This window comes from Felis catus, chromosome A1 (genome assembly GCF_018350175.1).
Source record: "Felis catus isolate Fca126 chromosome A1, F.catus_Fca126_mat1.0, whole genome shotgun sequence".
Taxonomy (NCBI): domain Eukaryota; kingdom Metazoa; phylum Chordata; class Mammalia; order Carnivora; family Felidae; genus Felis; species Felis catus.
The window spans coordinates 92,078,427-92,101,794 of NC_058368.1; the positions used below are offsets into that span (position 1 = coordinate 92,078,427).

At 55.8% G+C, this 23,368-nt stretch overlaps 2 protein-coding genes across 4 annotated transcripts in view; one reads left to right on the top strand and one right to left on the bottom strand.

Annotated features, from left to right (window-relative positions):
- Positions 1 to 1,095: 1,095 nt before the first annotated feature.
- On the bottom strand, positions 1,096 to 12,898 carry N4BP3 (NEDD4 binding protein 3). Of its 3 annotated transcripts, none has more exons than XM_006927531.5 (5): positions 12,645 to 12,898; positions 7,050 to 7,394; positions 6,264 to 6,791; positions 5,658 to 5,912; positions 1,096 to 5,525 (listed from the first exon to the last, which is right to left on the bottom strand). In XM_006927531.5, exons 2-5 carry the CDS (start codon positions 7,368 to 7,370, stop codon positions 4,995 to 4,997), a joined length of 1,635 nt encoding a protein of 544 aa, XP_006927593.1. In that variant the 5' UTR covers positions 7,371 to 7,394; positions 12,645 to 12,898; the 3' UTR covers positions 1,096 to 4,994. The 3 variants fall into 3 exon arrangements, with proteins under 3 accessions (XP_006927593.1, XP_044913559.1, XP_023109974.1); XM_045057624.1 differs by having other exon boundaries at positions 7,050 to 7,400; XM_023254206.2 differs by lacking the exon at positions 12,645 to 12,898 and having other exon boundaries at positions 7,050 to 12,605.
- LOC109499762 (translation initiation factor IF-2-like) overlaps positions 12,147 to 23,368 on the top strand; it is a 28,846-nt gene continuing 17,624 nt past the window's right edge. The window contains exons 1-3 of the mRNA XM_045062471.1: positions 12,147 to 12,322; positions 12,437 to 12,567; positions 12,906 to 13,230. Coding sequence (XP_044918406.1) covers positions 12,147 to 12,322; positions 12,437 to 12,567; positions 12,906 to 13,230 — 632 coding nt within the window. The remainder of the gene's footprint in view (positions 12,323 to 12,436; positions 12,568 to 12,905; positions 13,231 to 23,368) is intronic.

Consider the following 23,368-nt stretch of genomic DNA (forward strand, 5'->3'; position numbering starts at 1 on the left):
GCTTGGGATTCTCTTTCTCTCTCTCTCTGCCCCTCCACCCGACTCGTTCTCATGCTCTCTCTCACTTGTGCTCTTTCTCTCTTTAAATAGGTAAACATTTTTTTTTAAAAAGAGAAAAAGTTCTTGGATAAGACAATCCCTGGCATGTTCTTCTGAAAATACAGCCTTCCTCACTTCTCAGAATGAGCCCTGGAAGGCCAGGCTAGGAAAAGATGGAGTCTCCCCTGATAGCTGGGGTAAGGGCAGTAACAGGTAATGCAGATCCTGCCTGCCTTCTGTGGAACCTCTGTGGAGCATCAGGCCTCAGCCCGTGGAGCTCAAGTTGCCTGCTCAGGCCCTGTCTCTTCTTCCACCCTCCAGGTGGCACCCAACCAGTCTCCTGCGCCTTCTCTCTCTTCCTGCCCCTCCTTGTCAGGCTTTGGTTCAGGCCAAAAGCAGCTGCTTCATCTGCAGGCTCTGGAGCAAAATGAAAACGTAAGGCTCCTTGTTCAAACATCATTATAATTTTAAGATGGCGGGGCGCCTGGGTGGCTCAGTCGGTTGGGCGTCAGGCTTCGGTTCAGGTCATGATCTCACAGTCTGGGAGTTCAAGCCCCATGTCGGGCTCTGCGCTGACAGCTCAGAGCATGGAGCCTGCTTCAGATTCTGTCTCCCTCTCTCTCTGCTCCTCCCCGGCTCGCACTCTGTCTCTCTCTCAAGGAAAAAAAAAAAAAAAAGTTCAAGATGGCAACAGGAGACCATTGCACCAAGTGTAGGGCCCTTCTGAGTGTTGTCCTGAATGACAACACACAGGAAAAGCTAGTCCCAGTTCCGGCTCTCCCCCTTGGCTGCCTGAGGGACCCACCCACAGCCATAGGTGAAGTCTTCCTGTGCCAACTTACCAGGCAGTCTAGGGGCTGCCCTGCCTCCCTTCAAACCCTTATAGACAGGACCCTCCCTTGGACCTGCCCCACACCTCTCTGTGTCCATGCCAGGCCAATCCTGGACTCTCTTGTCCCACCCTGCTCCTGAGGAAATCCTCCCAACTTCCCTTCCTCAGAGAAGTTTATCCTTGCTGAAGAAAAAAAAAAAAAAATTACTCATGACACTCATCAGTTTGGTAAGGAAGACTTTATTCAAGAGAGGCTACTGCAGTGTGGAGTTTTGTAGTAGGGCAGAGAGAGTGGGCTCAACTTCAAATACAGCAAGGAAAAGTAGAATTTACAGCCAAGGAGCGGGTAGGGGTCAGTGGATGAAAAATTACTGAGAGGAAACCTTGGGGGTCTGGAAGCAGATTCTGGCTAAATGCACCTCACAGGAGTCTTGCTGAAGGCAGGCCAGCCGTCGCCTGAGGGGGTTGGTGGAAGATTACATGATACGGACAAAGGGGGAGTCTGGCTAAACTAAGCAGAAATCTTGCCAGAACCGGACCGTATAAGGAGACACCTGCCAAGGTCAGGCACAAAGAGAGGTCAGAAAAGTGCCTGACCAAAATATGGTCAAATACACACCCCTCATCACCTGCAGTGAAAAGTGAGCCAGCCCGAGCTCCACAGTACTTACGCCTTACCTTTCATGACATATTTCACTTTTGCTTTGTTGCAAGAAATAGCACATTTCCTTTTCTTTTCCGAATCTGATAGAGCTAAAACCCACCTACTAGGGTGGGGAGTTATGCAATCTGAATTGTCACCATGGGGCATGCGTCCTCTTTGAAAAAAGGCTCCCTGATACCTATAGATATACCCAGTCTGAGAAATTTGCTTCTCCATGCGCCATTGACTGGCCACTGTGATGTAGAGGTCTGCACGCTTTTGGCCCGGTCACTACCATGGACAGATGTGTGTGCTGTCTCCCTCCCCCACCCACAGGGAAAGGTCATGGGGGCAGGGGCGTTGGCCACTGTGGCTTCCTCATCTGAGAACCAGGCCTGGCCCTGAGGGAGGCATGCAGTACCTCCCCAGGCAGTGAATGGGGACTGGCTCTGCAGCCCCAGTGCTTGGCCCAGGTGCCCGTGAATGGTGAATGAACACTCACAGCCAGAGACTTCCCCACCTACTCCACTCCACCCCCAGCTTGAACCCATGACAGCCAGGGAGAGGTCTGGTTCCTCTTGAGTCCAAAGCCCTCCAGTGCCTTCTGGGCTGGAGCCAGAGCAGTCTCTGGGGATAAAAACAGAAGACACAGTCCTGCCTGGCAATGCCCACAGCCCAGTGGAGAGACCAAAATGTCAGCAGAAGTAGGGGACTGTGGGCACAGGGACGGGGGGCGCTGCCCAGGCAGGGCAGGGCAGGAGTTCAGGGCAGGCTTTCCTGAGGAAACAAGATCTGGGGACTGTGAGGAGCCTCTGCCTGGAGGATGAGGGCTCAGAGGTGCTGTGAGGGAATGATGGGGTCAGAAAGGGCAACCAGTATCAGGGACTCTGTGGAGGCCAGGCTGTCAGAGGCCTTAAGTGATAGGCTGAGGGGCCCAGGCAGTGACTGAAAGAGGTGACACTAGCTGAGCTGAGAACAGAAGGGCCCAGGGGCATGGAGCCCAGTGTGGGCAGCTGGCCTCAGTTCTGGAGAATTGGCTGCTTGGGCCTAGTCTGCCAGGGCAGGGGGACCTCTGGGCACCTGGTGAGCTAAGGGGCCCGCCAGGCTCAGGAGGGAGGGTTCCGAAGCAGTAGCCACTGCAGTGGCACCTGTGATCAGCTGGCCCCAGAGCCACCCAGCCGGCTTGGGGACCAGGGAACTGGTTTGCCCAGCAGGGATGAGCTAACAGGGATCCGGTTCCCTCTGAGCCACCCCAGCTTCAGCTCTCTCGTGCCCTCCCCCTGCATCTGGGTCTGGCCCTGGTTTCTGGCACAGCTGCCAAGTTTTGGTACCGCCCACCCACTCCCCGCCGGCTGTACTGGCCGGCCCAGCTCTCTAATTGCTGGGTGGGGAGCTGTCCTGCAGAGATGGTTCACCGAAAGGTAGACCCCAGCCACTGTGGGGCACCTGGGCACGCAGCCTGCCCAGTTCCGGGTTGTGGGGAGGGAGTGACCCAGGCTTCAGGTCAGCACCTAGCTCTGCTGGGGGGGGGGGGGGGGGGCTTCTGGACGGTCACTGGGCCAGAGATCTCGGTTTGGAGAAGTCTGTGAAATGGGTTCCAAGGCCTGTGGGAGACCAGCCTGCCTAAGTTGAGTGCTCTCTGCTTCCCTTCCCAGGCAGAGGACCCAGACACAGGGGTCTGTCCTGGCCACAGGCTCTACTCAAGCCTGGCCAGAGACAAGTGGGGCAGGGACTGGTGGAAAGAAATGGGGCAGAAGGGAGCGGCCAGGAAGCAGCCCTCCTGGCCTCCAACCCAGGGGCCCCAAACACACCCCCAGACACACCCACCACCCACAAGACAGCTTTACACACCTGCCACTTACACAGCCATAAACACACCATCCCCACGGCAGACAACACACACACCCCATTCCCCACCCTAAAAAGGTGGGGCACATCAGCTCATACTCCATAGCCCCATAGGTGCCCCTACATAGCGAATCCACTTACCACCAGGACCCACATGCTGGGGCCTGACAGGCTGCCAGGCATGGCCTGGGAAGGGGGGGATCATGGTGGAAGGGAGCAACCTGGGGTTTCTGCAGAGAACATACCAGAAGATGCTGCTGCCCCATCAGGGCAGGCACTGGGAGGAGAAGAGGTCTGTGCGCTGGCTCCCCTGGAGCGGGAAGCACATCTAATTCAACCCTGAGCCCCCAAGCCCTGAAGGCCTAACAGATAGGAAGTGCTCAATGCATGACATATGGATACTGATCTTTACTGCAGGGAGTGGGGAAGGGCTGCCTGCATGCCAGCCTGGGTCTGTGTTCCAGGCCATCCACCCAGGAGGGAGCAAAAACCCAAAGGGGAAGCCTGACTGCTGAGAGGCTATGGGTGAGAGTGGGCTTTAGGGGGCTGAGCCTAAGGGTCAGAGAGCCCGGCGCAGGGCTGGGAGTGGAGGGCTCCTTCCTCTCAGGACAGACCTTTCCAAAATACAAATCAGATCACATCTCACCCCTGCTAAAAAATACCCCAGGGCCTTCCACTGTCTACAGGAAAATGGCCACGTTCCCTGCTGCGGTACAGGCCCTTCACCAAGTAACCCACCCACAAATTTTGTCTCCTCTATCTTCCCAGGGCCTCCCATCCCTGTGTGGGGGGGAGGGGTGCACCACAGCCAGACAGAAAGATGGGAGGTGGGTTCTGGGAGGGGCAGGGCCCTACTGGAGCCTTTGGGTGCTCCAGGGGAAGCTGTCTTAGGCCGGCCCCAACCCAGCAGGGGGCTGGGTACCACAGTCCAGACTTCCTACCAAGAGAATGTTTCATGTTCTAGCAATGCCTTGGTTGACTTGCCCTTTTGTTTTTCTGGGTTCTCTGGTATTGTTCCTTCCAAAAAATCCCACTGGTGCTGAGAAAGGAATTTCAGCCCACACGGCAGCTAAGGAACCGTGTGGTGCTGGGGCATGGATTCCTCCACTCCCCAACACACATGCCCAGCAGCTGTGCACACAGGCACATGGCACGGCCTCCCACCGACCATGACCATGGAAGGAGCTACATACAGCCAAGGTAAAGGGCCCCCACCCCCAACCATCCACAATCCTCTAGACCCAGGCCAGGGACAGGCCCAGTGTATCACCCAGGGCCTCCTTGTAGAAAATGTGATTTTATTCTGAGGGAGGCCAATGTCCCCGTCCCAGCCTCCCTCCTTCACGCCTGCCCTTCTGCATCACGGGGCCCTTGGTCCCCCAGCCTCCTTCTCTGGGCCACATCTACTCCAGGGAGCAGGGCGGGGCCCTGCCGAGGTGCTCCTCTGCCAGGAGGGCACCCTATCCAGCCCACAGCAGCGCTGGACCCCTCCTCTCGGTGGGCCTCCCCACTCCTGGCTGGCCTCAGCAGCTCCTGCCCCCAACCAGTGTAAGGAAGGAGCCAGCCCTCTCAGCGCGGGCTCGTCCAAGCCGCTTTCTGGCGGTGCTTCTGCAGCCCGCTCACCCCCTGGCTTCAGATCTTGGAGGACTCCAGCCGAGGACTCCAGGGTGCTGGGGGCTCCCGCAGCGCCCGCAGCTCTTGTTCCAGCGCCTGGTTGCGGCGGTACATGTCCAGGTAGCCTCCTTGGATCTCCCGCTGGTAGCGCAGCACCCTTTCCTTCTCCTCCTGCCATGTCCGCCGCTCCCGCTCAAAGCACAGTGCCTGCTCCTGGGCGCGGAGCCGCTCCTGCACCAGCTGGGCCCGCAGCTGCTCGGCGCCACCTGCGGCCTCGCTGCTGCCACCTGCCTCCCCCAGAAGCCCCCTGCTCTTGCAGTCGTCGGTCTCACAGCTGCCCTGGGCTTCCTCCCGAGGGCCCTGCTCCTGCAGGCTCCGCACGGCCTCGCGCAGCTGGGCCAGCTCTGCGTCCTGGGCCTGCGCCTGCGCCCGGCTGCCCCGAAGTTGCGTCTTGAGGCTGAAGATCTCGGCCAGCTTCTGCGCCAGCTCGGCCTGAGCCTCCCGCAGCTGCTGCTTCAAGAGGCTAATCTCCGCTGTCTTCTGGCACACCTGGGCGGGGAGGGGCGGGGCACAGGATGGGCAAGAGCCAGACAAAGTGGGTAAGACCAGGAGCCAGCAGAGGGTGGGACCCCACAGGTGGCAAAGAGGACATAAAAAGTTTCTGTATGCCCAATTTCTCACCTCCCATCGGGCTTCCTCCTCTGGTCGGGTGTTAGGGTCAGCATCCGGGAGGGCACCGGGGGGCCGAGGCTCGGGGCCCAGGCCCTGCTGTGCCCGGAGCTCTTTGCGCAGCCGCCGCTGCTCCTGCTGGGCCATGAACAGCTGGAGCTGGAGGTTGCGCTCACTGCGCTCTGCCTTCTGAGCCACCTCGTGCAGCCTCTCCACATACAGGCGCTTCAGCTCGGACAGCCACAGCCGCTGGCGCTCTTCCAGCACCTGCCAAGGGGACGAGGCGCCTGCCATGCGGGGATATCCCACACACAGACCACCCAACCCCCCCTCGTTCCTGAACACCAACTGCCAGCCCCTCCACAACACTCCAGCTGCAACTGGAGGTGAAGTGCCTGCCAAGACTGCCCAGGGAGTCTCTCGTCCTCCCTTCCACGCAAGGGCCACCAGTGACATGACATTCCCATCACATGGGGGCTGGGGAACCGAATCAACTCCATCTTCCTTACTCTCTTGTGCCCAGAGCTACGTAAGTGAACTGGCTGGGGACCCTTCTGTGTGTCCTGTACTCCAATGCCAAGGGACAGAACAGGACCCCAGAGCAGGGGGAGCCCTCACCTGTGTGAAAGGGTTGGAGCCATCCTCATCACCGAGGCCTCTCTTGAGATCTTCACAGGTGTCGGGAAGCAGGGCCACCACCTCCTCGGCGGAGGGGCAGGAGAACTCATAGGGGGGCGGTGGCTCGGGCAGGCAGCTCAGCATCGCCAGTGGCCCAGCCTCCTTGGGGACCCGGGAGGCCCGGTCCAGGGAGCCCCCAAGGTGGTTAATGTGGCCCAAAGAGGAACTGAAGGGGCCAGGACCAGTGCCAGGACTGCGGCCAAAGCTGCCCCCGCTGGAGGAGTCAGACAGGCTGGGCTCGGGCTCGGGGCCGCCCTCGTCCAGGCTGAGCGCATGCAACAGCTGGGCCCGGGCCTGTGCCTGGCTGGTCCGGGGCCCTGGGCTCAGGGGTGGGTGGCAGGCCAATGTGTGCAGGCTGCCATTGCTGCGCCACAGCTTCTGGCCCTTGTGGGCTGCCAGGCTCTGCATGGACAGGAAGCCTTTCCCAGCGCCCGCCACGGGCTTGAACACCGATGGGCGAATGCGGCACTGCCGGGAAGAAAGGGCAGCTTTGAGGCCCTGGGCTGACCTCGCCTCTGCCCTCTAACGCTCCTACAGCCCCCAGGATCCTCTCTGAGAACCTGGGGTGCGTGTCACACAGAGGCAGTGACCGGTGACCAAAGACCAAAGCCTCAGGACAGCCTACAGCAGGATTTTCATGTCCCAGCCCCATAAGAGCATCTCCGAGGAGACCCCGAGCTCCCCATCCCTACCAACACTGGGGAAGGGAAGTGGGCAGAGATGCACCTTGTCAAAGCGACCCCGCTCGGGCAGTGAAGTCTTGCTGAAGTCACCAGCTCGAGGATGCTCCCGGTAGTAGAGGGTAGTGTAGTCAGCACTCTCGTTCCGAGGGGCACGCTTGGCCGTCTTGCTGTCCTTCTTGGGGAGGTGCAGGTAGCTGAGGAGCTCACGCTGGCCCAGGCCCTTCCGGAGGAGCCCATCAGGCTGGCGGGAACCCCGGGGCCCTGCAAGCGCTGCCCGTAGCTCTTCTGGGGACAAGTCCTGCCGTTCCAACAGGCTGCCCACGCTGCCCATGGCAATGCCAGCAGGGCCCAGGGCTGTGGCCATGAACTTTCAGCAGGGCACAGGCAGCTGTTTTTGGGGATTGGGAGGCTCCGTCAGAGGCAGGTGGGCACTTGCTGCCCAACCTCTCCGATACTCTGAAACCAGTTGCTCTTTGCCTATGTCAGCCACCTGCCTGGCCCAGGTCCAGGAGGCAGATATGGGTCCCGGAAAGAAAACCCAGGACAGGACTCCTAGGATGGCAAGAGAAAGGGCCCCAAAGTCATCTGCCTGGTGCCCCAGCTCCAGCTATAAGGGCCGGTGTGATGGGGGGGACATAGGGGAATGGCCCCAAAGCGGCAGGATGGGGCCTCTCCCAGGACTGGGCCATCTGTGGACTCAGGCTCTGTCCAACTCTGACCCTGTTCACTCTCCTACCAGGCTCCTCACCCAATCTGGGGGGTGGGTTGGGCAGAGGGCACCGGGAACCGGGGCCAGTGGCTTATGATTCTCCATTCCTTCTTTTTCTCTGGAGAGGGGGAAAACCCAGTTGAGCCCCTCTTCCTGCAGTGGGTCAGAGTTCCCCGAGGGAAGCAGCTGGCACGGGTGGGGTTGGGGGTTTGCAGTGGGAGGGATACAAACAGGAAGGGCCCGAGGGGAGGAAGGATGGTGGTAACAATGGCCACAGTTTCCGGAACAGGTGTTCACATAGTCATAGGGGCAGTGGGGGGAGGCAGGGGGAAGGGCCAGCGGGAGCCCCCGCCAGCCCCTGCATATGCTGCCACTCCAAAGACCACCACCAGGTGCGTGGGGGGACCCAAATCTTGACCCGGGGTGGGGCCAATTACACGTAGGCCCTAGCTTCCTCATGCAGACAATGGCCTTGGCAAGTCTTATCACTCAGAGATGCTGGGAGGATGGGCTGAGATAACACGACTAAAGAGTCTAGTTCAGGGCCTGGCCCCTAGCCAGGCAGGGTCAACACAGGCTGGTTGAAGATGAGCTCAGCTGCTCAGATGACCTCCCTGGCAGGCGGCCCAGAGACCAGGTTATGGACCCAGTTCCCATCTGGGCTGAGACCCCCCACCCCTGGCCTGGCCCTACCACCCCACTGGATCCCCCCTATCCAGCCCAGGGCCCAGCACATGGTCCATACTCAGAAAGGACCTGCTGAATGAGTGAACACCACCGTCTCTGCCTCTGGCCCCCAAGCGGCTGCTCCTATCTACATACAGACACCCAGCAGGCATGTGGTGGCTGAGCACCCCCCACCCACCCAATATGCTTCCGGGACACCCACTCCCACCTCAAACAATGGTCGTTAGGAGGTTCCATCTTCCTCAACCATTTCCAGGTTTTGTGTTTGTGGAAGACAAAGCTCTCTGGGAGACTGAGGGGGGGCACGGCCCTGCCTCCATCTAATAACCTCTGAGGATGTCACAGGGCTCACAGGGCCAGAGGACTCATCCACTTAAGGAATCAGAGGTGCTGGCCACCTACAGAGACACAGCCCTGCAAAGGAGTGATCTTACGGAGTCCCGTGAGATAGCTGTTGTCCAGGGCACTGGGGCTCCTGCAGGTGAAGTGGCTTGCCCAAGGTCACAGAGCTGGTCAGGCTGAGATGCCTGTGATCCCAGCAGGATGCTGTTGAATGTTTAGTGGGGGCCTAGGATGGCATCCACAGCCCAAAGAGTTAGAATTGAAGTATCCCTGGGGTGCCTGTGTGGCTCAGTCAGTTGAGCGTCCAACTTTGGCTCAGGTCATGATCTTGCGGTTTGTGAGTTCAAGCTCCACATTGAGCTCGCTGCTGTCAGCGCAGAGCTGGCTTCAGATCCTCTGTCCCTCTCTCTCTCTGCCCCTCCCCCACTTGCATCCTTTCAGAAAAAAATAAAACACAAAGTATCCTGCCTCCCAATCTGACACCTCCTTACCATGAGCACACTTCACTCTTGTCACTGCTTCTCAGGGAGGCAGACAGCAAAGAACCTGGTCTCCAGCCCTGTCCTCACACTGCCCCTCCATGGGGACCCTGGACACTATCTCATCGCCCTTTGCCATGCCTCAGTTTCCCCATCTCTGAAGTGGGGAAAGACTGCCTGCCCTGGCCTTCCCTTTGGGTTTTTGTCACAGAGACAATGGAGGTGAAAGGTCTCATGAACTATAAGCCCAGTGCAAGCATGGGGGGGGGGGTGGCAGTGGTGCTGAATATGCCCATCTCGCCCCAAACACACACCACTTCACCTTCCCCTGGGCAGATCCTTATTTCCTGTTTCAGGAAGAGACAACTAGCACCTCATGTTCTCTACAAATGGTCTCAGGGTCAAGGGGGAGAGTCCTTGAACCAGAGGCAGCCATGGGCCACTAGAGCGCATACCCCACATACAAACTGCATCTAGTCACTGAAACCAGTAGCACGGTGGTTCCTATGTGACAGGACACAGCACAGACAGTCACATCCAACAGCAGACACAGTCATGCACAAGGTCACCTTTGCGGCAATGAGCATCCTCTGGGACACACACACACACACACACACACACACACACACACACACAGGAATGGTCTAGCATTACTCTAGCATAAAGACCCACTCATCCTCCCAGCCCCCAGGCTAGATGCAGAGGGTATGAGGGTGTGTGTGGTAAGGGGCTTCTCTCCACGTGTGACCTGAGCAGTTAGAAAGAGCTGTGGAGCTGGATGAAGGGGGCACACACAGCCCCTTCCTTTTGTCTTTCCCTAATGCCCTCGCCCTCCACCCTTCGCCCCTCCTAGGTAACTTCTCTGGCTGTATTATCAGCTCTCCCAGAGAGGCTGAGGCCCCTGGCTTTTAGGAGGTTCTACCCTGCCCAGGTCTCAGTCTGGGACAGTCCCTTTTCCTACAGGGGTCCATCCCGCCTCCCCTCCCAACACACACACATTCCTTCCCCGTTGCTTGGAGGCCCAGGGAATGGCCTGGTCAGGCCAGGGCAGCTGTGCAGGCTGGGCTGGAGAGGATGTGTGTGTGTGGGGGGGGGGGGAATTGGAGGGAGAGAGAGACAGCAAGAGCCTTGCAGCCCCCATGGGAACATCAGAGCAAAAACCAGGGCCTCCTCCAAGTGGCTCCAAGGGCTTCCCTGCCAAGAGCTCAGTACACACCCTGGGGCTCAGAGCTCTGCACAGAGATGAAACCCCACCACCACCACCCTGGTGGCTAGGTTTGGGCTAAGCCATATTCTGCACAGGCCCCAGCTGGCCTCAACAGGACCCCTTAGTTCCTGTTCCCAACCCCTGGGCCCAAGATTAGCCAGCAGCATTGAAAGCCCTGGGCAGACAGGGGCATCTCTTTTGGATCAACCCTTGGTGGTGACAGGAACATGAGGCTCGGGAACCATGCTGGCCATGAAACAGAGACAGGGCACGCAGGGAAAGCATCCCAGCATCCGTTAGTCAGCCCCACACGGCTTACCACAGCCTCACAACACCCATAGGTGGGGAATATTGAGATCCTCTTCAGAAGAGGAAACTGAGGCCCAGGAAGTAAAAGCACATGCCTGAGGACATTTTCAGCTGCCCTGGAGAAAGTATGCCAGCTCCTCAGGTTTAGAAGCCCATCCTGACCCCATCGTGAGTCTCCTCCAGCGTGGGACATCCCAGAGCATGTGGGCAGGAAGCTCCAGAGTCCCGCTTTGGCTGTGGCTAGCCCCTCCAGAGCCCAGGCCCCAGGGGAAGGTCCCACCACCTGCTGGGGGGGATCAGCTTTGCTGGAGGGAGTGTCTGCAGCTGCCCCTGAAGAATTGGACTGGAATGTCCCAGTTCCAAAAGAGGGGCAGTGGGTAAGGGGGCGGGGGGAGGGCGGGGGCGATGGAAGAGGCTGGCATACCCTAGTTACACTGTGACACCTGAAGAGGTAAAGCTCGGCATCTAACCACAAAGGAGTGTGTCTGAGTATCACTAGAGAGTCACAGAGGCATACACCACTCTACAGTTTTTCTGAGCCTTTCATTTCATCATCTGCGCTCATCTCCACAACAGCCTAGTTGGGGTTAGGCAAGGAACCTGAGGCCCAGAAAGGCCTAGAAGCCAGCTGCCCAACATCCCACAATGATGAACAATTCCAAAACCCTGGGCAAGGCCCTCTCTCCTGCTGTCCCAGCCAGAGGTCACCAGCTGCCCTTCACAGACACACACTGCTGTGTATGTGTGTCGGGCCAGCCCCCCACACCTGCCTCTCTCAAGGGCATCTGCAACCAGGTAGGTTTGGACTCCAGTCTCCTCAGCATAGAATTCTTCCGGCCGGCCCCTGGTCAAAGAGGAATAGTGGAAACACTGCCGCATGGGGACTCTGAGCCCTGGAAGCTACTGATTCTAGAGGCGGGAGCAGGCTGGCCACATTCATTCACAGTCTTGCACATGTACACCCACACTCAGCCAGCCGGCAGAGGAGCCCTGCCCAGGAGGGCCCTGGAGGAGGCTGATCACTGGGCCCAGGGTGGCCTCCTGCCTCCACTCCCTTCTTGGCTGGGCAGGGAGAGGGCACGGAGGGTCAAGGTTGCAGTTCAGCCGGACTAAGCCGCAGGTGCAAACAAGGAGAGCCCCAATCTGTACTAGGGGACTGGGTGCGGGGTGGGAGGCAACCGGTCGCAGTACTCTTTCTCGACACAGCCAGGGACTTGACGTGGGCCTGGCCCCAGGCTGGTCCTCGCTTTGGCCAAAGGCTGTGGCCAAACTGGGCAGGTGGTCCGGCCGCCAAGAACTGGTAGCGTCCCCATAGGTCGGGATCCCTAGCAGCTGGCAGCTAGGGGACCGGAGCAGGAAGGGGGTGTCCCGGAGGGGACGGGAGAGGGGTCTCGTGGGGAGCAGACGATGTTGGCATCCCCACGAAATTCCCTCCCCCGGGCCCCGAAGGCTGTGACGGAGGCGTGGGCTCCGCAGAACTGCGGGAGGTTCGGCGAGCTACCTGGGGGGCCAGAGGGGACGTCTGTTGCAGCCTCCTCCCTGAGGCCTGCCCGGAGCGGCCGAGCTGGGGGGCCGAAGCCCAGGTCAGACTCCCGCGCCAAGGGCGCCTGCCCCACCCCAGGCGCGGCGCAGGGGTCCGAGAGAGCACATTTGCAGGGGTTGCGGTGAGCAGCGTAACCTGCCGCCGGCCCCTCCAGAGGAGCTTCGCGGTCGGTCCCTGGTCCCGCGCCTCCGCGCTTCAGTGTCTGGAAACGCACACCGCACCCTGCCACCCCCGCCCACTTCTCAGACGGGCACCTCGCGGGCGAAGGGCTGCGGTTTGGCCAAGGTCGCCCGGAAAGCGAGACCTCGGCGACCGGCCCCACCCCCGAGCCCAGTCCCCGGCCCCCGCCGCGTCCCACTCACCATGCTGGCGCCGCTCCGCGCCCCTAGCGCGCGACAGTTCCCTCGCGCGGATTCGAACGCTCCCTCCAAGCGTCGGCTCCAGGCGAGAATGCGAGCCGGGCCGGAGCGACCAGGCGGCAGGCGCCTGGAAAACGCGGCCAGCCGACCAGGCGGGCGGGCGCCGGAGCCGGATTGGCGAGGGAGGGACGCGCTCCGCAGCGCTCGCTCGCCTGCCCCAGAGGCGGAGGGAAAACCCGGCCTGACTCACCGGCGCGCCGCCAGCCCAGAGCCCGGCCGGGCCCCCGGATGTGGGGGGCGGGGACGGGGGGCAACCCCCGCCCACCGCGAGCCAACCTGAGCCCCGCCCGGGCTCGCCGCGCCGCCCAGCCGCCGCGCGCCGGAGCCGCCCGAGCCCCCTGCCGGCTGCGCCCCGCGCCGCGCGGATTCCCGGCGGGTCGGCAGCCCCCGCGCAGCCGACGTCCCCGGAGGGCGTCCAGCCAGCCCCCCTCCTCCTCCTCCCGGCCTCGCCCGTTCCTCTTCGTTTCCAGAACTCGGCAGCTTCCGAAGAGGCGCGTTCAACTCCCAGATCCTCGCCGCCTCCTCTTAGGTAAGCATTGTTACCCGTTTTGAGGTTGAGCAAAAGGTACTCCGAGAGCTGGAGAGATTGACCCCAAGGTCTCCGGCTCGTTAGCGACTGAATTGGGCGCTTTTTTTTTCTTTTCTTTTCTTCTCTTTTCTTTTCTTTCCTTTCCTTTTTTCTTTTCTTCTCTCTCTCTCTCTCTCTCTCTCTTCTTTTTGTTTTGCCGCCAGAGTCTTACAGGGGCAGCAGATTCAGATGCCCTCAGGGGCCAGACGATGTGAGTCAAATGGGTGTAGGACAGTAGAGGAGATGGAGACAGAGACAGAGATGAACACCTAAAGGCATTCAGACTCAAAAAATTAAAGCAGGTGTCTTCCTCAAAAAGCTCAGCAGAGTCCTCGAATGACCCATCAATTCCACTTCAAGGTGTATACCCCAAAGAATTTGAAAATAGGGACCCAAGTATTTGTACACCAATGGTCATAGCGGGACTCTTCACAGTAGCCAAAGGTGGACACAGTCCATTGCCCATCAACTGATGAATGGACGAACACATTGTGGTATATCAATGCCGTGGAATAATATTCAACCATAAAAAGGAATGAACTTCTGATACCTGTTACAGCATGGATGAACCTCCAAAAAATTATGCTAAGTGTAATAAACCAGGCACAGAAAGCCCCCTGTGGTATCATTTCACTTGTATGAAGTAGGTAAATCCCTAGAGACACAAAGCAGATTGGTGCCAGAGGCTGTAGGGAGGGAGAAATGAGTGACGCTTAATGCGCATGGAGTTTCCTTTTCGGATGAGGAAATGTTTTGGAACATGAGAGGTGGTGGTTGCACAACATCGTGAGTGTACTAAATGCCATTGAATTGGACGCTTTAAAATGGTTAATTTGACGTTGTGTGAATTTAACCACAGTTAAGAAAAGAAAGCACGTCACCCGTGGATCAGACTTGGCTCATGCGTCACCAGTTTGCAATCCCTTGGATTCTGTGCTGTCCTTACCCGTTTACTAACAATGGGGGTGCCAAATATAAGAGGATTCATCTCTAAGAAAACGCAGCACTGCTACTTTGGATATTAGCTCTTGAGGAGCCCCCAGTCTGGGAGGGTTACTCACTGGGACAGATAAAAATTTAGCACAAGGACACACTTTACCGTTTTGGGGACCTGTGGAAAGGCCTCACTGGGGAAATCGCTTTTGAGGTGGTACTTGAACGGTGGGAGGCATTTCCAGGGAGGAGCATGCTCACCATTGTCAAGAGCCTATAGAGGCGCCCGGGTGGCTCAGTAGGTTAAACGTCCAACTTCGGATTAGTTCATAATCTCATGGTTTGTGAGTTCGAGCCTGGCATTGCACTCTCTGCTGTCAGCACGGAGCCTGCTTTGGATCCTCTGTCTCCCCTCTCTCTGCCCCTCTTCCGCTCGTGTGCTCTCTCTCTTAATCTCAAAAGTAAATTAATTAAAAAAAAAACACAGCACCTTATCCAAGATCTTCTGACCACTCCCCCACCCCAAGTCCAATGTTCTTTCTCTGTACCAGGCTGCCAGAGGGAGGTGGGAGAGGAAGGGTGTTCAGTATTTTGGAACATCCCAACAGGAGGGAAAGAAATCAGAAAATACCCTGGAGCCTAGAGATGTTAAACACAGGGAGGAGAGGGGAGGGGAGAAGGGCAGGAGGGTCCTGGCTGAATGGAATCCTGGGAAAGTGGCTGCACAATGGAGGGGAGCAGAGCAGAGGCTGGGGGTACCTTGGTCGCTGCATAGGGAGCTGGAACCACTTCACTGAACTGGACTGGGTGCAGAATGCAGGGGGGCTGGAGCAGGGGCAGAGAGCAGCCTGGCTCTATCCCTCTAACAGAACTCTCGTTAGAGAAACAAAATTGAGGCGCCTGGGTGGCTGAGTCGGTTAAGGGTCTGACTCTAAATTTCAGCTCAGGTCATGATCTCATGATTCATGAGTTCGAGCCCTGCATTGGGCTCTGCACTGGCAGTGTGTAGCCTGCTTGGGATATTCTCTCTCTCTCTCTCTCTCTCTCTCTCTCTCTCTCTCCCTCCCCGCTTCCCCAGCTCGCTCTCTCTCTCAAAGTAAATAAAAAAATAAGCTAAGAAAAAGAAAGAAACAAAATTGACCATGCCCCCTCCAGCCTGGCTATCTGTCTCCCACTTCCTGCATAGGTCTAGACTCCAGGCTGGTAAGGACATCACCACCACCACCCCCATCCCTCCTGCCAATCTGGGTAGCTGGCCTAGCAGGTGCTCCTTCCTGCCTGGTTTCTCTGAGCCCTTGAGTTTGTCCTGATCCCTTGGATGGGGAGTGCAGGGCAGAGGGGACCCACTGCCCCAAGGGAGAGGCAGCTTTGGTCCCAATCCAGAAAGTTCCTCCTTGTCCACCCCCATATGCCCTGTGCCCTCTACCCTCATGCCTTCCTGTGCACATTCACAAGCATGAACCTTAGGGCATAAACCGTAGAGCATTACATTGAACCCTGGAGTACCTTCATCCCAGCCTCCTCTGATGGAAAAACTCCCCCAGAACGCATATCAGAGCTAGTTCCTGGCAGAGCTGGGCCTGGAAGCTGGATGTCTTGCCTCCTAGACATGGGGCTTACTGTGTTCAGCCACAGTGATGCCAAGGGGTGCGGCACTTTGGGCACCAGGCCAGGGGAAGGGAAGCAAGCTCCCTGGCTGCACCCACTTCCTGAATCGGCTGACCTGGGACCATTTAATTTCTCTCTTTGCACCTCAGTTTTCTCACCTTGAAAAGGAGATCATGTGAAGTAACGTGAAGCACTCGACACAGTTCCTGGCAGATGGTGGCCATCTGTAAATGTTAGTTTATCTGTCTCCACTTCTCCTGATGCGGAAAGGAGGCAAGTTTGTCAGAAGGACAAAGTGCTTCATGGGGCCTGTCTTCAAGTGGCCGGGGACGCCACGTGGTGTCCCCACCCAGTATGCACTCTCGATGTCTCTGATCCATCTCCCTGGGCTAGAGAGTAGGTGCATCCTTGCTGCCTGAGAGTGGCCAGGACTTCAAAATCCCAGGGCCTAGGGGCGCCCGGGTGGCTCAGTAGATAAGCATCCGACTCTTGGTTTCTGCTCAGGTCATGATCTCGTGGCTTCGTGGATTTGAACCCTGCATCCAGCTCTGTGCTAGGAGCGCAGAGGCTGCTTGGGGTTCTCTCTGCCCCCTCTCTGTCTGCCCGTCCCCCATTCGCACTGTCTCTGTCTCTCTCAAAATAAATTTAAAAACTTAAAAAAAATTTTTTTTTAAATCCCAGAGCCTACCCATGGTGACTAGGGACTGTCCCCTTCTCTCTGCCTGCCACCTCTGGCCTCGTCACCTTTCTCCTTGACTATTGCAGCAGTTATGTCCATGCTCAGGCTCCCAGCTGTCGCCCACTCTGCCCCAGAGGGTGCATTCCAGTCCACACAGTCTGTCCCCAACCTCGTGTTCTTGAAAGGTGGCATCCCAGCTTTAGGACTAGTCCCATGCCCCCCTTGGGCCTGGCCTCTGCCCCTGTCTTGTGCACCTCTGCACTGGGGACTGCCTCAGTGTCCTCATCTGTTAGGGCTGGTCCTTGGGAGCACCCATTAATGGCACCTGCTGTGTCCCTCGCCCCACGTCCAAGACAAGGTTACTGCCCCCATCTTCCATCCCTGCGGCAGTACAGCATTTGTGGATCTTCTGTCTGTCACCTTCTGGAGACAGTAAGCCCTGAACGCACAGCGACTGGTCTCCGGTCTATGAATAGACCCCCAGGACCTCCTCCAGGGCCTGACAGTTGGCCGTGTTCAGCTCCAACACACCATCTGCCAAAAAGCCACTGTATGGCTTCTTTCTCACCAGGAGAAGGAGGAAGAGAGGCAGGCTTGGCGCTAATCCCCAGTCTGTAACTTCCTGGTCCCCTCTGAGCCTCAGTTTCCTCGTGTGAACACGCAGAGCTGCCTGGAGGATGAAATGGCACCACTGTGAAGGAAGGGCTTGACAGCTGTGTGTCCCCCACCTGCCCTTCACTCCTTGCCTTCTCTCATCCTCTCTGGTCCCCTTGGAGCAGAGCCAGGCCCTGGCCCGAGGGAGGAGGGAAGAGAGCGGGGCGTTTCTGGAGAGGTAGCCTGCAGATTTCATACCTCGCAGAGAGCAGGCTGGCTGGTAGGGGCCCATTCCAGCTGCTGCCAGCCCTTCCGGGAGATCTGTGTCATGGCTGGGCATCATGGCTGGCGGGATTGAGGCAGTAGGGCCCTGACACTGCACCCCGGGGAGAGTGCCCCACACCCTGGGGTGAAAGTGGATTCCCGGGCCCAGGACTGCCCTTCCCTGAGTCACCCGTGCCAGGGAGGAGCCTCGGTTCATCCCTCCTGGCCACCCCCCCCTCCCCAATGACTGGGACAGCTCCAGCCTGCAGGGTAGGGTGGAAACTGACAGCTGCCAGGACTTGCTCAGGGGCCTACCCTGGGGCAGAGAGCTCAGACCTGCAGGAGCCAGCCAGGACGGCAGTGCCAACACCGCTGGAAGTCCAGGCGACCCAACTGGCCCACCGGCTGGTCACCGGCCAGCTGGCCTGGCCCCACATCTGCCACCCAGATGGTTAACAGGGCACTTTGCTCTGGAATTTGGGAGACCTGGCCTCCAGTCCCTCTGTCCAAGGGATTTATGGGTGGGAAAGGGGGTGGGGGGGAAATTGCAAGAAGTCTGGGGAAGTCACTGCAAAACCGTGCATTGACCAGATGAAGAGATTCTAGAAATCGGTCGCACAACCGTGTGAATGTGCTTTAACACCACTGAACTGCATGCTTGCAAATGGTTAAGACAGTAAATTACACGTTAGATGTATTTTACCACAATTTACAAAATTCATGAAGGAAGAAAAAAAGTCAGGTCACTATGCTGTACACCTGAAACTGATACAACATTGTGTGTCAGCTACACTCAAAAAGCACAAGAAAGGGGCTCCTGGGTGGCTCAGTCGGTTGAGCGTCCAACTTCGGCTCAGGTCATGGTCTCAGGGTCTGTGGGTTTGAGCCCGGTGTCGGGCTCTGTGCTGACAGCTCAGGGCCTGGAGCTGCTTCAGATTCTGTGTCTCCCTCTCTCTCCCTCTGCCCCTCACTCCTGCTCACGCTCTCTTTCTAAAAAGCAATTTCATAAAACAAAAGAAAGAAAAAAAGTTGTACACTGAAGTGAACTTGGATCCTTATGTTCCAGGGTTACCTAAAAGACACTAGTAGGGGGCCAGTCATTTCGTTTTGAGCAAGGACTTCATCCAGATTACTTTTAAAGCTTAACTACAGAAATTTCCAAATATGCACAAAGGCCCATAGAGGAGAATAAAAACCTTCCCAGGTCTTCATCACCCTGCTTTAGGGTTTTATTCACCTCCGTATAAATGTTCCCTCCACGCCCCGGCCCCTCCCCCGCTCACAGGTTACATGAAAGCAAAGTCCGGACATTATGGTATTTCATCCAGCAGTATTTCAGTGTGGACACACATTTTAAATTGTAACTGCCATTTATTTTAAGGGTGTGTGGTTGCTCAGGTACAATGGCCAAAGACGAAGCTGAAGGGTTCAGACTCCCTGGGGTCCGCCAGGCATGGCCTCCCACAGATGGGCCTCTCTGCTGGGCCCCCTGCCCACCAACGCTGCTCTCCTGAGAGAGAATGGAAGCTCTCCCCTGAAGGAAAGGCCAGGAAGAGAAGTGACCTTTTGTCACCTGTGGGATTCATGTCTCTGTGGAGAAATTGGCTAAGATGCCAGTGTGCACTGTTTCAATGTTTTTTAAATGTTTTATTTATTTTTGAGGGAGGAGGGGCAGAGAGAGAGAGAGGCACAGAATCCAAAGCAGGCTCCAGGCTCTGAGCTGTCAGCACAGGGCCTGACGCGGGGCTTAATCCCACGAACCTCGAGATCATGACCTGAGCCGAAGTCGGATGCTTAACCGACTGAGCTGCCCAGGTGCCCCGCCCAGTGAGCCCCTCATGCGCCCTCCCAGCTACCCGTGTCCAGCTGGTCAGCTAAGCCTGGGGCACAGCTGTCGCTGCCCTGGGCCTTGCTATGTGAAGTGCCCCCGACCTTGGAAGTCTGAACATCAGCACTGTCTCCCCTGTATCTTCTGCTGAGGCAGAGATTTTCCTTTGCTCCTACTCTCCTGCTTCCTCAGCCTGCTGAGTACATGTGCCCGACACAGCCTGCCCATCTGGCTTCCAGCCCCAACCCGAGGCAGGCCTGCCTCACAGAGCCATGTACCCAAACATTTACCCAGCCCCACCCAGGAGAGCTAGACAGGCTCCTACACACCCTCACCTGCCTGGCGCTGCTACGCCCCCACCCCACCCTCCAACCGAACCTACCTGGGCAGCAGCTCTCCTCCCACCAGCTCCACCACCTTGGAGATCCAGGCCACACACAGACTTTCACGTGGTTGGCAAGGTCCTCCAGGCACGTGTTTATCATGCCCTTGGCAGGTCATGCCCTGGGCGGTGTGGACATCGTGGGGGTCACTCCCTGTACCTGCCTCTTATTCTGCATACAGCTGCCAGCCCCAGGGGGGCTCTCCAGGCTGGTGAGGTTAGTTCACCTGATGAGCCAGTGGGAAGGTCACACAACCTAATGAACAGCTTGTTGTGGGTCCATCCTTTGGGAAGCAGACACTGAGGTGGGGTTCGGAGCACAGGAATTTATGGGCTGGAACATCTATGAAAGAAAAGGGGAGGAAGCAGGATTGGGCAGAGGTCACCACCCGGCAATACAGACCCCGATGATTCTGTTTTATTTGGACGTAGTTTTAGATGTAGAGAAAAGTTGCAAAAATAATGAAGTTCGTTGATATCCTTGACTGAGCCTCTCCCTGTGTTAACATCACACATAAGGGGCTCCTGGGTGGCTCAGTTGGTTAAGCATCTGACTTCAGCTCAAGTCATGATCTCTCAGTCTGTGGGTTTGAGCCCCACATCGGGCACTGTGCTGACAGCTCAGAGGCTGGAGCCTGCTTTGGATTCTGTGTGTCTCTCTCTGCCCCTCCCCCTCTCATACTCTGTCTCTCTCTCTCTCTCTCTCTCTCAAAAATAAATAAATCAGTAAATAAATAAGTAAATAAGTAAAACCATCATACATAACCACAACACAATGATGATAGCAGAGAGGTTAACAGTGGTGCAGGAATATAAACTGCAGGCTTCATTTGGGTTCAACCAGATTTTCCACTCACGCCCCTTTCTGGTCCAGGATCCAGCCAAGCACTGCACACTGTATTTATTTACCACTGTTCTTTCATATGGTCAGTCTTCAGCTCGATTGACCCGCATATTTGCTGTGTTTTTTGTCCTTCATTCCTTCCTGTGCCCATGATCTTCCTTCTTAATCATTTTCTCTCTGCAAAACAAACAAAAAAAATTGTTTTTAGATTCTTTTAATGTGCAGTGGTCTGCTGATGGCATATCCCCCAGGTTTTGTCTGATAATGTCTTTCTGGTGTCTCTTCTTGAAGGATAGTTTCTCTGAGTATAGAATTCTAAGTTGGCGGTAACTTTCTTTTAAAAAAATTTTAAGTTTATTTGAGAGAGAGAGAGAGCATGCAGGGGAGGTGCAGAGAGAGGGAGGGAGAGAGAGAATCCCAAGCAGTCTCTGCACTGTCAGCACAGAGCCCGATGCAGGGCTCAAACTCATGAACCGTGAGATCATGACCTGAGCCAAAAAGGAAGAGTTGGGTGCTTACCTGACTGAGCCACCCAGGTGCCCCAGTAATTTTCTTGTAGTACTTTGAAGCTATTGGTTAACCGTCTGCTGGCTCCCATGTTTGCTGTTAAGGAGTGAGATGCAGTCAAATTGTGTGAATCAGGCAGGTTTCGCTAGAGTGTGCTGCGGTAACAAACATCCCCCTACATCTCCTTGGCTTGCAACAACAAAGGTTTATTTTTGGCTCACTTTCCATGCCCTGTGGTATCAGCGGCAGCTCCTCCCTGGGACATGCTTGGCTCCTGGCATGGAGGGAAAAGAGCCATGGCAAAATCATGTGATGGCTCTTAAAGCCTTTACTGAAAAGTAGCAGCAGGCATTACTTACCCTCACGTGTCATTACCCTTGCAGGTCACTGGACAAAGCCTGATGTCACCAGGGTGGAAACATACTAGCTTCCCATAGGGATTGGTGGCAAATAGTTGACAACAAAAATGCTATCTACCGTGTTCTCTGTGTCTCCTTTAGAGAGTTCTGGATCCCTTAGGGTCTACTCAGGAAAACGTAAACCATGCTAGTTTTTTCAAACAAAGGGGAAATAATACACAAAGTGGATTGCACAGATTTTGGAAGACCCAAAGAGCAAAAGAGGGTACTGAGGTTGCCCCGGTTTATAGTTTCTACCCCTGGACCTGGGAAGAGAAGAGGGAAGGGGCAGGGTTAACAGCACTTAGAGTCTTGGAGAAGGAAGCCCTTCTGGGACCCTCAGAAGAGAGACCCTGATGGCTTGGGCTATGACCTGCAAGGGGGGTTGGTGTGGCTGGTGCTGGGAGTGTTGAAAGGAGCTGGATGCCAGTGAAGTAAAGCCAGCAGGAAGTAGAGACAGGAAGGAATCCCCTTCCCCTGCCGGCTAATCTCCCTGAGTGCCTCCCACTGGCAGAACCAAACAGGAGGTCAGCTGACAAGGGGGCCTGGGAAATGTCATTCGCAGACCCTAGCCCAGCACCACACAACAGATTGTAGCTGTGACCTGAGACACAAGAGGTAAATGACCAGCACTATTAGCTATCATTTTCCTCTGGATGTTTTTCCTATTCTCTTTGTCTTGGATTTTCTACATTTTCAACCATGATGGGTCAAGGTATGGATTTCTTTTTATTTACTCTGCTTGGGATCCATTTTGTAAAAATGTTGATTTATTTATTTTGGAGAGAGAGAGAGAGAGAGAGCGAGAGCATGAGCAGGGGAGGGGCAGAGAGAGAGAGAGAATCCCAAGCAGGCTCCTCACTGTGAGCGCAGAGCCAGACGCAGGGCGGGATCTCACGGATCGTGAGATTACTTGGGATCCATTTGAATTCTTAAATCTATAGATTGATATCTTGTACCCATTCTGGAAAATTCTCAACCATCATCTTTTCAAACATTGCCTCTATTCTCTTTCTTTCTTCTTTTCCTCTGGGACTGAAGCTAGATGTATGTGAGGCCTTCTTGCTATAGGTTCCATATCTGTTACCATTTCTTCTGTTTTTTTTCCATCCTTTTTTTGTCTCCCCATACTTCTTTCTGGATTGTTTCCTCTGACCAGTCTTCCACTTCTCTGATTCATTCTTCAACCATGTCAAATCTGCTGTGAAATCAGTCCATTAATGGGGCACCTGGGTGACTCAGTCAGTTAAGCATCCGACTTCAGCTCAGATCATGATCTCACAGTTCATGGGTTTGAGCCCCATGTGGGGCTCAGCGCTTATGGTGTAGAGCCTGCTTGGAATTCTCTCTCTCCCTCTCTCTTTGCCTCTCTCCTGCTTGCACTTTCTTAAAAATAAACTTTAAAAAATCAGCCCATTAAGTTTATAATTTACTTTTTATTTTTATTATTTTTATTCTTTTATCTTTTTAATTTATTTACTTATTTTGAGAGACAGAGACTGTGCAAGTGGGGGAGGGGCAGAGAGAGAGGGAGACAGAGAATCCCAAGCAGGCTCTGCACTGTTAGCACAGAGCTCAATGCGGGGCTCGAACTCACAAAACCATGAGATCATGACCTGAGCCGAAAACCAAGAGTCAGTCACTTAACCAATTGAGCCACCCAGGCGCCCCTATAATTTACTTTTTAGTTTCCACTTACTCCTTTTATACATGTGCTATATAATTTTATATAGTTTCCTGTTCCTTGCTGGAAGTTTCAATTTTGTTATTTAATTTTTTTTTTAAATGCTTATTTATTTTTGAGAGAGAGAGAGACAAAGTGTGAGTGAGAGAGGGGCAGAGAGAGAGGGAGACACAGAATCCGAAGCAGGTTCTAGACTCTGAACTGTCAGCATGGAGCCCGATGTGGGGCTCAAACTCATGAACTTTGAGATCATGACCTGAGCCGAAGTCGGACACTCAACCGACAGAGCCACCTGGGTGCCCCTTTGGTATTTAATTTTTTGAACAGTGTACATGTAATTTGATTTATAGTCCAGAATTCTTCCAGTTGTATTTCTAT